At 33.9% G+C, this 12,934-nt stretch overlaps 2 protein-coding genes across 2 annotated transcripts; one reads left to right on the forward strand and one right to left on the reverse strand.

Moving 5' to 3' along the window:
* Positions 1-1,865: 1,865 nt before the first annotated feature.
* On the reverse strand, positions 1,866-6,805 carry LOC106169409 (zinc finger MYND domain-containing protein 12). Its single transcript, XM_013548866.2, has 8 exons — positions 6,640-6,805; positions 6,006-6,147; positions 5,333-5,504; positions 4,924-5,093; positions 4,257-4,379; positions 3,698-3,821; positions 3,089-3,234; positions 1,866-2,710 (listed from the first exon to the last, which is right to left on the reverse strand). The coding sequence occupies exons 1-8, from the start codon at positions 6,744-6,746 to the stop codon at positions 2,591-2,593; spliced, it is 1,104 nt and encodes a 367-aa protein (XP_013404320.2). The 5' UTR covers positions 6,747-6,805; the 3' UTR covers positions 1,866-2,590.
* A 23-nt stretch (positions 6,806-6,828) lies between these two features.
* Positions 6,829-12,280, forward strand: LOC106170090 (uncharacterized). The gene is made up of 8 exons (XM_086995623.1): positions 6,829-6,945; positions 7,443-7,606; positions 7,974-8,107; positions 8,534-8,696; positions 9,053-9,169; positions 9,638-9,742; positions 10,132-10,218; positions 10,693-12,280. The coding sequence occupies exons 1-8, from the start codon at positions 6,924-6,926 to the stop codon at positions 10,888-10,890; spliced, it is 990 nt and encodes a 329-aa protein (XP_086851749.1). The 5' UTR covers positions 6,829-6,923; the 3' UTR covers positions 10,891-12,280.
* Positions 12,281-12,934: the final 654 nt, after the last annotated feature.

Raw genomic sequence — 12,934 nt, forward strand, 5'->3', positions numbered from 1 at the left:
ATTGGCAAAAAAAAAAAAAAAGGTAAAGATTATACCTGAAAGAGGCAAATACTGCAAGTTTACATTACTGTGCAAAGAACCCCTACAGATTCTAGAATTGTGATAGATGGAGACCCTGTTAAAATTCAGAATTTACATTCTTTGTGGCAACTTTTACAAACACTGTCGATGATTAACTTGAGATCAAGAGGAGAATTGCCATAGCAAAGAATGCAACAATTGCAATAAGCAGCATTTGGAAATACAGAAGTATTATCCTCAAAACAGGCTCCTCAAAACGCTGGTTTTCCCCCATCGCGTCCTACAATTCAGAATACTTTCCGGTCAGAAAAGGACTGAGAGCTTTAAACCCTGGTGCTTAAGAAGACTCCTCAGAATCAGCTGGAAGGAAAACAAAACCAAAGAAGTTCTACACAATCCAGGATTTTTTGAAGGGGGAGTCCTTTGATAAGAATCCGACCTCTCTCTCCTCCCTCCCCCCTTTGGCGTTGGGTTCGGACCCCAAAAATTTTTGGCATTTTCAAGGGCCAACGGTGCTATTTTGGTACGGTTTAGAACTATGACTCAGCTAGTCAAAATCCTAATTTCAAGAGGGGACCATCGGTGTGATTTTTTTTTCAGAAATCGAAAGTATTCAGATATCGGCCATTGCCTACAACAAGATAAGCGTAGTCTGTGAACGGCATCCGCTAAAAGTGGCGTGACAGGCGGGATGATGATTACACTGTACCTTTATCAACAACATATCGCTGATGGGGAAATTTGTGGTCTCCGTGACACAGTCTCCACTTCGTTCGACACCACCTCCTCCCACTCCAGTCCAATCTTATTAAATGAATTATTATTGTTGTAGATAGTTTTAATTTGTAATAACGCTACTGATAATTCCATTTCAGCCAAGTGTTTTGGAATATTTGCAATATGCAGAAACCTTAGAGTATAAAACACCAACGCCAGCCACGCTCTTCAAATCAGGTCTGTACACGTACGAGACTATCGCATCAACGGGTGGATTAAAAGCACAGTCATACGGTCACTTTACCATAGATGCAAAAACAGGAGAAATCGACGGAATAGAGACATTCATTGTATAAGGTGCGCGCATTTGAAAAATGCAAATAATGCACACACGATTAATGATATCGGATATAGAACTACCGTAAAGCAAGCACAACAACGGCAACTACACTACACAACTAAGGACGAAGAAAATTAATCAAATTGCCATGCAGAATTTAGTAAATATTATTGTCACCCTTTTGTTTCAATTTGATTAATTTCATTGATGCATTGCACTAAAAAATTCTTGAAACTTCAAAACTGATCATTTAAGGAAAGCGGTCATTCATTTTTACCTTCAAATGTTAAGGATACATGTAGCTTCAGCAAGTTGATGGTTTTCTTTACTTTTATACATGCTCACAAGCGGCACGACAAATAACGAAAAGGAATAAATGTCTAAACGTTTTTGTCTCATTATTCTTGAATGCGTTATACAAGTCTTATTTACAATGTACTTTAGCCCTGAGTGTCTAGGAATGGGATAGACAATGCTTCTGATTGCTTCTGAAGTAAGCAAAATTCATTTAGGGACAAACTGACTACTGATATCTACCAATATATATTAACAAATCTTTGTAAATGAGAACACTATGGAAATCATTATTTTTTTTTTAGAGCAACATCGTTAAAGAGACATTTTTGCAGCATGCACGGCGGGCCTGCTACTTCACTTCCCTCATTTAATTGTAAACAGCAAATTAACCTGCTTCTACAGGATTTGGCCAAGTAATTCACTTGGTGTACAAGCCTACACTGTTGTGATAGTTTCTACTAAATATAATAAAATCAGTAAATAAACAAAATATTTTATACAATTTTATTATATACAACGTTCTATTTACAAATTTGACAGCAGACGTCTTGTGTTTGGAAAATTGATACATCAGTGGAATTAAAGTGGAGACAGAAGTGGTATCCGTTCTCTTTTCAGCTTAAAAAATTAAAGATACAAAGATCTACATTTGATCAAAATCAATATTATGTCTCCCATAGGTCCCATGTATAAATGATGGTACAATGCTGTTACTCCCCTTCAATACTGCACCAAATATTGTATCTTTATATATATATATATATATATATATATATATATATATATATATATATATATATGACACAACCCACTATATGCTGCTTTTACAGGGAAACATAACCAAGAACATTTATACAACTACACGCTTGATCTAATATTCATGCCCTTGATAGATCTTTTCCTTGACCTAATATGACCTTGAATATGACCTATGACATGACCTCTCCTGGTCACATGGTGACCTCATTGACTGTGTCACAAAACTTCATGAACTCTAAAATGTTTACATGGTGACCTCATTGACTGAGCCACAAATCTTCATGAACTCTACAATGTTCACAAGGTGACCTCATTGACTGAGTCACAAATCTTCATGAACTCTACAGTGTTCACATGGTGACCTCATCGACTGTGTCACAAATCTTCATGAACTCTACAATGTTCACATGGTGACCTCATTGACTGTGTCACAAATCTTCATGAACTCTACAATGTTTACATGGTGACCTCATTGACTGAGTCACAAATCTTCATGAACTCTACAATGGATCGTGACAGTTCGTCATCAGGATTACCCTCACTCGTCACCACTGCTTTCCGTCCATACTCTTTGGCCTGAAAAAATAAAAGACAACATCGACTGCATTTTTTTTTCTTCTTTTTTTTTTCCATTATGCATCATGCATCATAATTTGTGTCATTTAAAATACTTTTATAACGATATAGGTCAAATTTGTAAAATATATAAATGTATATTTTTAAATATAATTGTCAAAATAATCCAAAAATGTTTGTAAAAAATGAAAACATCTTAATATTTTCTTTGCAATTATTGCTTCACAGATAACATTTTCTAATCAAGAAAGAGCTTTTTATAGGAAGTATTAGTAATACCAAAGTAAAATGTTGTTAAAGCATGTCAAGCATGAAAAAAAAAAACACATCACAGAATCATTGTGCCCCTTTTAAAAATTTTTATCCTTCTGAGCATACCTTCTCCACTTCATGTAGTATAAAATACAGCATAGCCAAAGCATGGCAAATTTTGGCAACAATTTCAGGTTTTTTATTTGACTGTTGATCTCTGATGTCATATATGGCATTTAGGACCTGTTTGGCTTCTGCTTCCTGGGCCTCATCTAAAATATATGTTAAAAATAATTAGAAAATATCATGATAAATGGTTGACAGTGTCATTCCAACTGCCAGTCAGATAGGATAACTATAACTAAGTTATATACTATTATACCCCTACAGTACTTTAAATACCTTGAGAAAGATAATCAGGAAAAAATCTTTCCCAAAGTGCACTGCAGTAAGTATTTGAAAATAACAGATCTTAAAAAATAAATAGATAAATTATATATATAAAATAAAATAATGTAAAAAAAAAAACTTATATTGGAAAATATAGGGTGTATGAAAATTTTAAGATATTACAGCACATAAATGTCAAAATGGCAGGATGGTGTAGAGCAAACTCACAGACATGCTTATGAAAGGAGGCCAACAGGCCACTGATGGACAATGGCAAAATCTATTCATTCATATAAATGTCAAATACCACAGACACGAATTTCTAGTCAGTTAACAACCACTCACCCAACCCCTCCTCTTCCTCTTGGTTTATCTCCATGGCAATGGCTCCAATTCCTGTTGTATCTATGGGTGTGGCTGTTCGAACACTGACTATCTTTTGTAAGTAGTCATACCAGCTATCTGTGACCTGGAATGTACACAATATCACAACTAAAGCAATTTTCAGTGATCACACCTGCCTAGCTATGGCCTGGAATGTGCACAATATGACAACTGAAGTAGTAACTGTTGTATCTCGCTGACATGTAATGAGAGCCATTGTGTGAATGTAATAAAATTTTGGCAATGAGGGAAAAAAGCACAACTAAATATACTACCACAATTACTACTACTACTACAGTAATTGCAACCACTACATTACTACAGTAACTGCTACTACTGCTGCTTTTACTCCTACTACTACTAATAATACTTCTACTAAAAAATAATGATAATATACAGAGAGTCTACTACTTCAGTTTGTATGAAAAAAAAAAAACAACTATATTTTTTAAGACTTAATCTAGCATACATAGAGTGTGCTACTTCTGTTCTGTCTAAAGAAAACTTTCTATAGACTTACCCTAGCATATAGAGAGTCTGCTACTTCCATTCTGTTTTGTCTAAAGAAAACATTTGCCATGTGGAAATATCCGCCACTTGTCCTAATGTCATCTGGGGAAAACTCCATGGAGGCATGGAAAATCTGGAAAAAAAAAGGTGTAAATTGAGATCTAAAACAGTCCAATTTACTTGTTTGCTACTTACACTGCAATAAAATTGCAATGTTGTGTATAGCTGATGGCTGCAGAAACTGTACATATAAGCAGCATATCTGATATGTTAAAGGTTTATTGCAATGTTGTGTATAGCTGATGGCTGCAGAAACTGTGCATATAAGCAGCATATCTGATATGTTAAACACCCTTTCAAATAATCCTCACAAAATTTAACACAACCTGCACTCACAACTCAGATCTTTTAAAAATCCTCAAACATAATTAGTGCATTCAGAACAATGGACTTACAGATCTGCAGATCAAAAATTGCTGATCCACTTGAATGCTTGTTGCGTAAAACCCATGGGGAATCTGCCAGTGTCTGGCAGGAATTAAGTGGGAAGCTTTTTTAGTGTGTTGGCATATTTGATCCATGGATCTGTTAGTCTGCAGTTCTGAATGCGCTCAATGAGAAATCACAACCAGCACAATTGGAAAATCTCAACTAACACAATTGGGAAAAAAACTCACATCATCAGCTAACTGCCTCAGAGACTCCTCATACTCCCCCTTGGCAGCATAGAGCAGTCCCAGGTTCCTGTACAGTTTGGACTTGATGGCATCTGAGCACTCTGGGGTCTTGACCACTGTCCACTGTGCCTGCATCAGGTATTCCTCTGCCTGGGATAGTCTACCTAAACCTGGGGTGAGGGAAGGATTTTTGGAGATAATTGGATGTCCAGTTGTGATAACTTATACTAATAAATGTTTTTTTTTTTATTTATATCTATTAATACTTACAATGTCATTCAAGAGAAGTTCACTATGGAGAAGTCCTCCTTGTGAAGACAATGTTGACCAGGAGGACTAGAGTTCTAGAGTTTCATCCAGTTCTATGCCAGCTAAACCATAAATTTCTATAGCAAATCACAGCACTCACCTATACTGGCCTCTCCCAGTATTAAATATGAAGGCACCAGTTCTATGCTAGCCAATCCATGGACTTCTATAGCAAATCTCAGTGACTGCATTGCAGCTGGAACAGCTTGCTCATGTCTTCCCTCAAACAAAAGCTTCTGCCCTGTTGTTCTTGTCAGATCTATCATGTGTCTCTGAAATTAAGATATTTTCTATGTTAAAACATGTCAAAAATACCACTCTGAATCACACCATTATTATTATTCTTTTAATTCCAAAAAATGTAGTTACTACAGAAACTGACACTAGTACTATTACTTCCTTAAATAAAGAAAAGCAAATTACACTTTGCAATGAATTCAATCTACTGAAAAGGTATCAATGTAATGACACTGATAATTTCTGTCACAGTCTCAGTACAGAGTATTAAGAAGCCAAGATGGATGAAGGTGATAACTGAACAAACAATCAAATAAATAAATAAATAAATAAATAAATAAATAAATAAATAAATAAATAAATAAATGAACAAAGCCTCAATCAGTTTATTTTGAAAAAAAAAAAAACAAAAAAAAAAAAAAACAAAAACAAAAAAAAAAATTATACTGTCTCTTTCTTACCATCAAACAAATGGACTTTTGGACAAATATCCTTTAGATTAAATAAGACAAATGTAAATCTCTTTAAGATTGTACCTGTCTCTGTAATAACTGGTCCTTTCTATGTTGTCTTTCTTCATCTGAAGCTAGGAAGGGGATGGGTGTTCTCAAAGGAATCAAGAGCTGGCAAATCTTTTCATGGATCCCTATCCAGTCGGCTTTCTGATGCTCTACACCACTGAAAAATTAATAACACACATAGAAATATCTTGGGTTAATTTCTGATTGACATTTGGTTTTATGTTGTCCATTGATGTACACACTTTCATAACAACCTTCTCAACAAAGAAATCTCCTTTGCATAATATACTTTGATGATAAAAATCACATTACTGGTATAAAATGAGATCCGCTATCATGTTGTCTTAATAACAACACCTTTACATCATTACATGAGTATATTAACTAGCTGATGCAGTGCAGAGGCCATTGGAGACATTTGCTTTAAATTTAAAGAAAATGAACCCAATCTATTAGGGGCCTTTGCTCTATGCAATATTGTTTGAATAAAACTAAAAATCTCATGATAAACAACGTGCTTTACTTCACTTAAAATGCATCAAAACCGGCACCCACATTAAGGTAACCTAAAACGAAAAACACAGACAAACTATCACAGTATCAGGAAAACGCTTAGCCTTAGTTGAAAATGAGAGGCATTTTCACTTACCAATAATACGTAACTCTGCATTTTGTACACTGTATAAACGCTGGTTTCTGACACAGTTCACATACCAGCTTTACGCCTTTCGGGTTGGCGAGAGGATTTAGAGTCATACTTGATAAAAAGGGGATTGAATCCCCGATATTGCCGGATTTTCTATAGAATTGTTGTCGCTCTGTTGCTATCCTGTGCGAAAGCGAGGCTACACAAGTATCGCACATAATGTATTTTATAGCCAATCATTGATCACCAAAAGGTCAACTTCGTAGAACTAGGGCAAATTTGGAAATATGGCGGACGGAGAGGGCGAGAGTGAGATGTTTTATTATTTCATTCGAAATGACAGTTTGTTTTCAGTATTTAATGTGTTAGATGAAAACTGATAAATTCAGTTGCTGTTGTTATTCAAATTTTTTTATTAATTTTTTCTGGTGACGTAACTGATTCATTGTGATATTGTAACGCAAATGTATGAGGAAGACATTTTATTCACTATTTTTAGTCTTTGGACTACTTGTAGTGTACTTACAGTGACTTCAGCTGTTAATAATTAAATGTGAATGCACTAGAAGTGTCTCATAATACGCAGAAAAACCAATGTAATTGCCAAGCAATTTTATTTCAGTAGCAGAGACATTGATCAAATTCACAACATAACTGAATCAAGGAAAACATTGAAATCAAAATTGTGTGTGTATGTGTGTGTGTGTTTTGGGGGATGCTGCTTCATCTGCATGAGTACCAATTTGGATTCGTTTTGTGTAAATAGAGTAATAACGATGCAAATTTCTCCTTGGTTTTCCAATCAGACCACATTGTCAGCATGTCCACAGATGAGGAAGAAGAAGACAGACAGCCTGAAGATGAAGAAGTCCAAGAAATGGTTCAGTTAGATCCCACAGCTGTAGATATAGACTTGAATCACAGCAGAATAGGAAGAATAGAGAACTTGGAAGTGCTTACTTGTGTAGAGGTGAGTTGGTCTTGTTGAATAAAGTGTTGGTTTTCACTAGGGTATTTTTGCTATCTACACCCATGACTGATGTCTATATTTCTTTCTTTGATGCACAAGTGACTATCTCTCATGAACTAAATTATTTAAGAAATTGTTTAAAACATTGAAACCACGTGCAGAGATTGGTCCTGCAATGGTTTATAAATGTGGGATAATGATTTTTTTGTGTGGAGAAAAATTCAGTCTGGTGGGAAAATTCCACATATGATACTGTTTCAGATTTTAATAATAACTAAATATGTATGTTCATAGGAAATGTTCTGTTGTATGGAGAGAAGATAAATAAATTTGGTAATTAAATAACCCCCTTTTTTACATATTTCAGAGCATATGTTTCAGAAATAATTTAATCAAAGCCATTGAGAATGTGGCCTGCGTGGCACAAACGCTCAGAGAGCTGGACCTCTACGACAACCAGATTACTAGAATTGAAAACTTAGATGCTTTGGTGAACTTAGAGTGAGTAGCCAGTGTGTACATTTTTATGCTTAAGTGGGAGAAACTGGGCCAGGCATATTCTTTTCAAACAAATGTTATTTTAAATCTGTAATAGATTCACAAAGAATATAATGAATTTTTTTGTCTCACTCACTCTTTCTGTGTCTCTATTACTCTCTCTCTCTCTCTCTTGCCTATTTAAAAAATAGATTAACTAATTAATTAATTATGTGTTCTTCTTGTATTAGATTTATTTTTTATTTAAATTGGCATTGTGGATGGATTGGCTAAACTGACTATCAAACAGATTGTCTAGGTTTTACTCATGGTCTAAAAACGACAGCATAGAAAAGAAAGAGATTAAAATTTCAAGCAAAGCACATGTCAATTTGAATGAGCTAATGTTGCTTTTATGTTATTAAAAAAAGTTTTATCTGTTATTTCCAGAGTCCTTGACCTGTCCTTCAACAGAATACGGAAAATAGAAAACTTAGACAACCTTACAAAACTTAAGAAACTCTTCCTTGTACAGAACAAGATAGGAAAAATTGAAAACATATCTCAGCTAACAAGCCTTGAAATGTTAGAACTTGGGGCAAATAAGATTAGGGTATGCTGTTTTACAATTCATTTGGACATTTTAGAATTACAGATATGTTTTTGAAAAAAATGACAATTTGCATACTATTATTTTTTTAATTAATTTTTGTGACAATTTATGCATTCCTGTATATCATTCACAATCTCAAGTCAGTAGAAAACATTATGAACTGGACTAGCCTGATTATAATAACTTGAAGCAATATCAAATGTATTGCCTTGTTTTGTAATGAAAAACTTTTCCTTTAGCTTACAGTATGTGAAAAAAACTTCTTAGCTTTCTGAAATATGACAGTCCGTGAAATTATGATATCACTGTTGACAACAAAGTACATGATTATTTATATCTTTTTTTAATCTCCGCAGGTCATAGAAAACCTAGGGTCCTTGGTGAAATTAGACAGTTTGTATATTGGCAAGAATAAAGTGACCAGAATCTCTGGACTGGACACTTTAGAGAACCTTACAGTCCTTAGTATGCAGGTAGGTGAAATGTTCTCCAAAGATGATTTTTTTCCACATAAGTAACTTTGAGTGTGAGAACTCTTAGCAGTCTGTGCTAAAAAAAAAAAAAAATTAAACCTTATGGCCATTCAAGATAACAGGGTCTAAGAATCAGACCCAAAGCTAAAACATTTGTCCTCTGTCTGAATAAATGCACAAATTTTCACTGGCCAGGTTTCTGATTTACTGGCATTTGACATAGGGATAGTATTAATGTTGTTGTGTATATATATATATATATATATATATATATATATATATATATATATATATATATATACCGAGAGTGTCATGGTTGATGGAAGACTTGTGAAATGATGACAGTACTTCTGATGGAAATTAATTCAGAAAACAAGAAGTATTAGGTACTTTATTTGAATAAAGAATATTTGATTTCAGGACCATTATAATGATAATAATAATGATTTGTTATTATATTTTTTTCAGAGCAATAGGGTAGTAAAAATGGAAGGAATGGAGAAACTTGTAAATCTAGATCAGCTTTACCTCAGCCACAATGGGATAGAAGATATAGAAGGTTTAGACAAAAATGTAAGTACTCATATTCTTTCAATGTTTCTTACAAAGTTTGGTATTTGTAATATCAGTACTTGAGATTCTGTAATGTCCACCATTTCCCCTCTGTTCCGTCAAGCATAGATGTCTATAAAATCAATGTACTTGAATATCGTTATCTACAATTATAGGACTACTGCCATATCTTTGCTTGACTGGGATAGCTACAACACTTGCCAATTTAGCCAAATGCTAAAACTGACTTAAATTGGCTAAATAAAATGGGCTTGATTTGACTGGTTTTAGTATAATTTAATCCATTTGGATAACAAATTGACAAAACAGTGATGATTTGGCTAAGCGAAAAAAAAAATTGCTAGCATTTCCCCAGCTTGAGATTTTATAATGTCCACATTTCATTCCAGACCAAACTGACCACGCTGGATCTGGCTGGGAACAGGATTAAGAGGCTACAGAACATCAGTCATCTTGTAAAACTTGAGGAGTTTTGGGTATATTATTGATTGTTTTTTATTTATATTTTAAGAGATGGTGTTATTATTGTGTAAATTGTATTTTGTATTATTATGATCTTATAATACACAATTCTTTTTATATTATATGAAACTTGATTTTGTTTAAAGGATGCTTTTAGGACTAGTCTAGACTAGACCAATGCAACAATTTAAATTTATGTAAATACGGACTGCTTTATCGCTCAGCCTCCTCTGGTTATATAAGCATTATATTCTTGCAGGCCCTGTACCACAGTCATGTTGTAATCCACATATGCATAGGATTTTTGTAAATTTAACTTGTAAATTAACTCATTTTGTATATTGAGTATTGTTACAGTAGTGTTACTGTAGAAAGCCTTCAAATGTGAAAACCTATCATTTTGCCATTAATAAATTTTCATTTCGTTTATTTCATTTATTTTTAATAAATTTACTTATTTTAATTAATTTACTTATTTATCATTCCAGTTCAATGACAACCACCTGGAATCCTGGGAAGACTTGAACCAGCTGACCCCTCTGAAGAACCTGCAGACGGTTTATCTGGAAAGGAACCCCCTGTGGCGGAGTGCTGAGGACCCCAGATCACCTGATCCTAACTACCGCAGGAAGGTCATGCTCACGTTGCCATGGTTACAACAGATAGATGCGACCTTTGTGAGATAAAATTACTCTGGGTTACATGTTAATTTTGATAAACCATGCACAAATTTGCCAAAAAATGATTTGCTTCATGTGTAGGTATGATTTGGCTTGCCACAGGTGTGAAACTTTGAGAACTGTGACTGGCAATTATTCATCTTTTTCAAACCAAACTGATATTTCCTGTATTGAAAGCCGTGTTTGTTTGAGATTTCTAAAAGTTATTATTTGTAAGTTCTAAAAGCTAAGGTGGGTTCGTTTTGAGTTACAACGAAATTGTCAATCTTGAAAGTATATTAGCAAAATTATTGAAGATGTCGCTGTGATTTTAAAATTATTTTTTAACTTTTTAAATTACTACAAACTGGCCCTCCATGAATACTTCCCTCAGCATATGGAAAAATATCATAAGTACTAAGTAGTTTGAAATCCATGAATTATTTCCATACTACAGAAGCCCTTTGGAGTATGACTTTCTCAATATTAGTGAAATTGTTCAAGGAAAGTTAATATACCATTTTTTGAGTTGTTGGGAGATGATCACCTTCCCTGGCATCAACCAGAATAGTTAGCACATTGCATGGTGCAGCAGATTAGTGTTGTGAACATTATGTGCTTAATTATTTATTTATTTATTTATTCTTATCTCTGCCAACAAAGGAAGTTATGTTTTGACGAAGTTGGTTTGTCTGTTTGTTAGTGGTGAGAAATTGCAAAAAAAAAAGATTTCCAAGTTTTGATGAAATTTTTACAATTGACAGTAATTTAAGATGAAAAAGAAGTGGACAATTTCAACTTAATTTGGGTCTGCTGATTTTTTTTAAATGGTCTTAAATGCCTTTTTCCATGTCCTTGGTAGATTTCTGTGCTTGTATAAATTGGTTTAGTAGCTCTGCACTTGTGTTTAGATATTTTTAATGCTATTTTCCACAGTACAGCAGTACTAGGTGTTAAAGTAAAAGCTTATTTGATTACATATTTATCTGACAAAGTTGTTATATGTATATATTTGTACATGTTATATCCTGCTAGGCAATTAAATTGCACCACTTGGTATTTTTAAGTGGAGATGACTGTAATAAAAGGGTACCTATTTTAGTCCTATGGTTTTGCTCCTTTTCAGAAACCTTACAGATTTTCTTTTACCATTCATGAAACCATTCTTAAACAAACCAACAGGTATCTTCTGTCAATAATTATGATTTTATTCATTGTGTTGTTTGTTAGGTAGGGATTAGGTTTAAAGCTTATCTGAACCTTGGCCTTCTGTGAAGGTCATCTCAAAGGTCACCTCTTGATTCTTATTGTGTGCCATAGCATTAAGTGCATATGCTGAGTGTTATATTTTCAAGTAGGAGACGTGTAATTTTGTATCAGAACAAACTGAATGATAAATGTCTTAATGTTATTGTTATTTATCAGATTCTCTTGAACATTTGTTGTTGGTTTGGTAAATTTATTGGCCTTTGTGTAGTATTGGCCGTTTACCAATGTGTAAAGAAAATGTGGGATATGAGGTTGAAAAAGTTTTGGAACCTTTTGGGAGGAGGATGGGTGATAAAAAGTTTACATCTGAGGCACATCTTGTAATTCTTGCGACTAATCTTTACTCGATTTTGATCCTGTAGCCAAATCCTATATTGAAATGTTACGGTACCGTATCATTTATTTAAAATTTTTGGTTAAAGGAAAATGAAACATATTCCTTAAAATCATTTATTAACCTCAGGGCTGCATAACATAAATTCAAACGTGTACAATGTTGAAAATATACATAAACATATGTAAAAAAATGCCCATTAGCAAACAAGTAAACCTTGCCAGGGAATTTCTGAGTCAAAGGTAAAAACAATTTGTGAAAGACCAAGAAACTATCAATCCTAATCCATGCTACTTAGAAGATAATTTAATCTGAAAATATTCCAAGTGCTTTGCAATTTCAAATGCGAAAAAAACTACAAAATGGAAGCATATTTGTAAGTAAAAACAATCCAAGTGGGTAGTAATAAATACTAGATCTTCTATAAATATTAAAGAGTTCATAATAAAAAGGCTGGTTTTGCCTACC

Source organism: Lingula anatina, chromosome 9, assembly GCF_051362555.1.
Source record: "Lingula anatina isolate TDL-2025a chromosome 9, LinAna3.0, whole genome shotgun sequence".
In the NCBI taxonomy this organism is placed as follows: domain Eukaryota; kingdom Metazoa; phylum Brachiopoda; class Lingulata; order Lingulida; family Lingulidae; genus Lingula; species Lingula anatina.

Excerpts from the sequence above, each read along its gene's own strand:
- LOC106169409 (XM_013548866.2), bottom strand. The coding sequence starts at position 6,746 with ATGACTCTAAATCCTCTCGCCAACCCGAAAGGCGTAAAGCTGGTATGT. Across the intron at positions 5,094-5,332 it reads ACTGGGAGAGGCCAGTATAG|GTTTAGGTAGACTATCCCAG; the intron begins GTGAGTGCTGTG and ends CCCTCACCCCAG. Across the intron at positions 3,822-4,256 it reads CAGACTCTCTATATGCTAGG|GTCACAGATAGCTGGTATGA; the intron begins GTAAGTCTATAG and ends TGTACATTCCAG.
- LOC106170090 (XM_086995623.1), top strand. The coding sequence starts at position 6,924 with ATGGCGGACGGAGAGGGCGAGA. Across the intron at positions 7,607-7,973 it reads AAGTGCTTACTTGTGTAGAG|AGCATATGTTTCAGAAATAA; the intron begins GTGAGTTGGTCT and ends TACATATTTCAG. Across the intron at positions 8,108-8,533 it reads GATGCTTTGGTGAACTTAGA|AGTCCTTGACCTGTCCTTCA; the intron begins GTGAGTAGCCAG and ends TGTTATTTCCAG.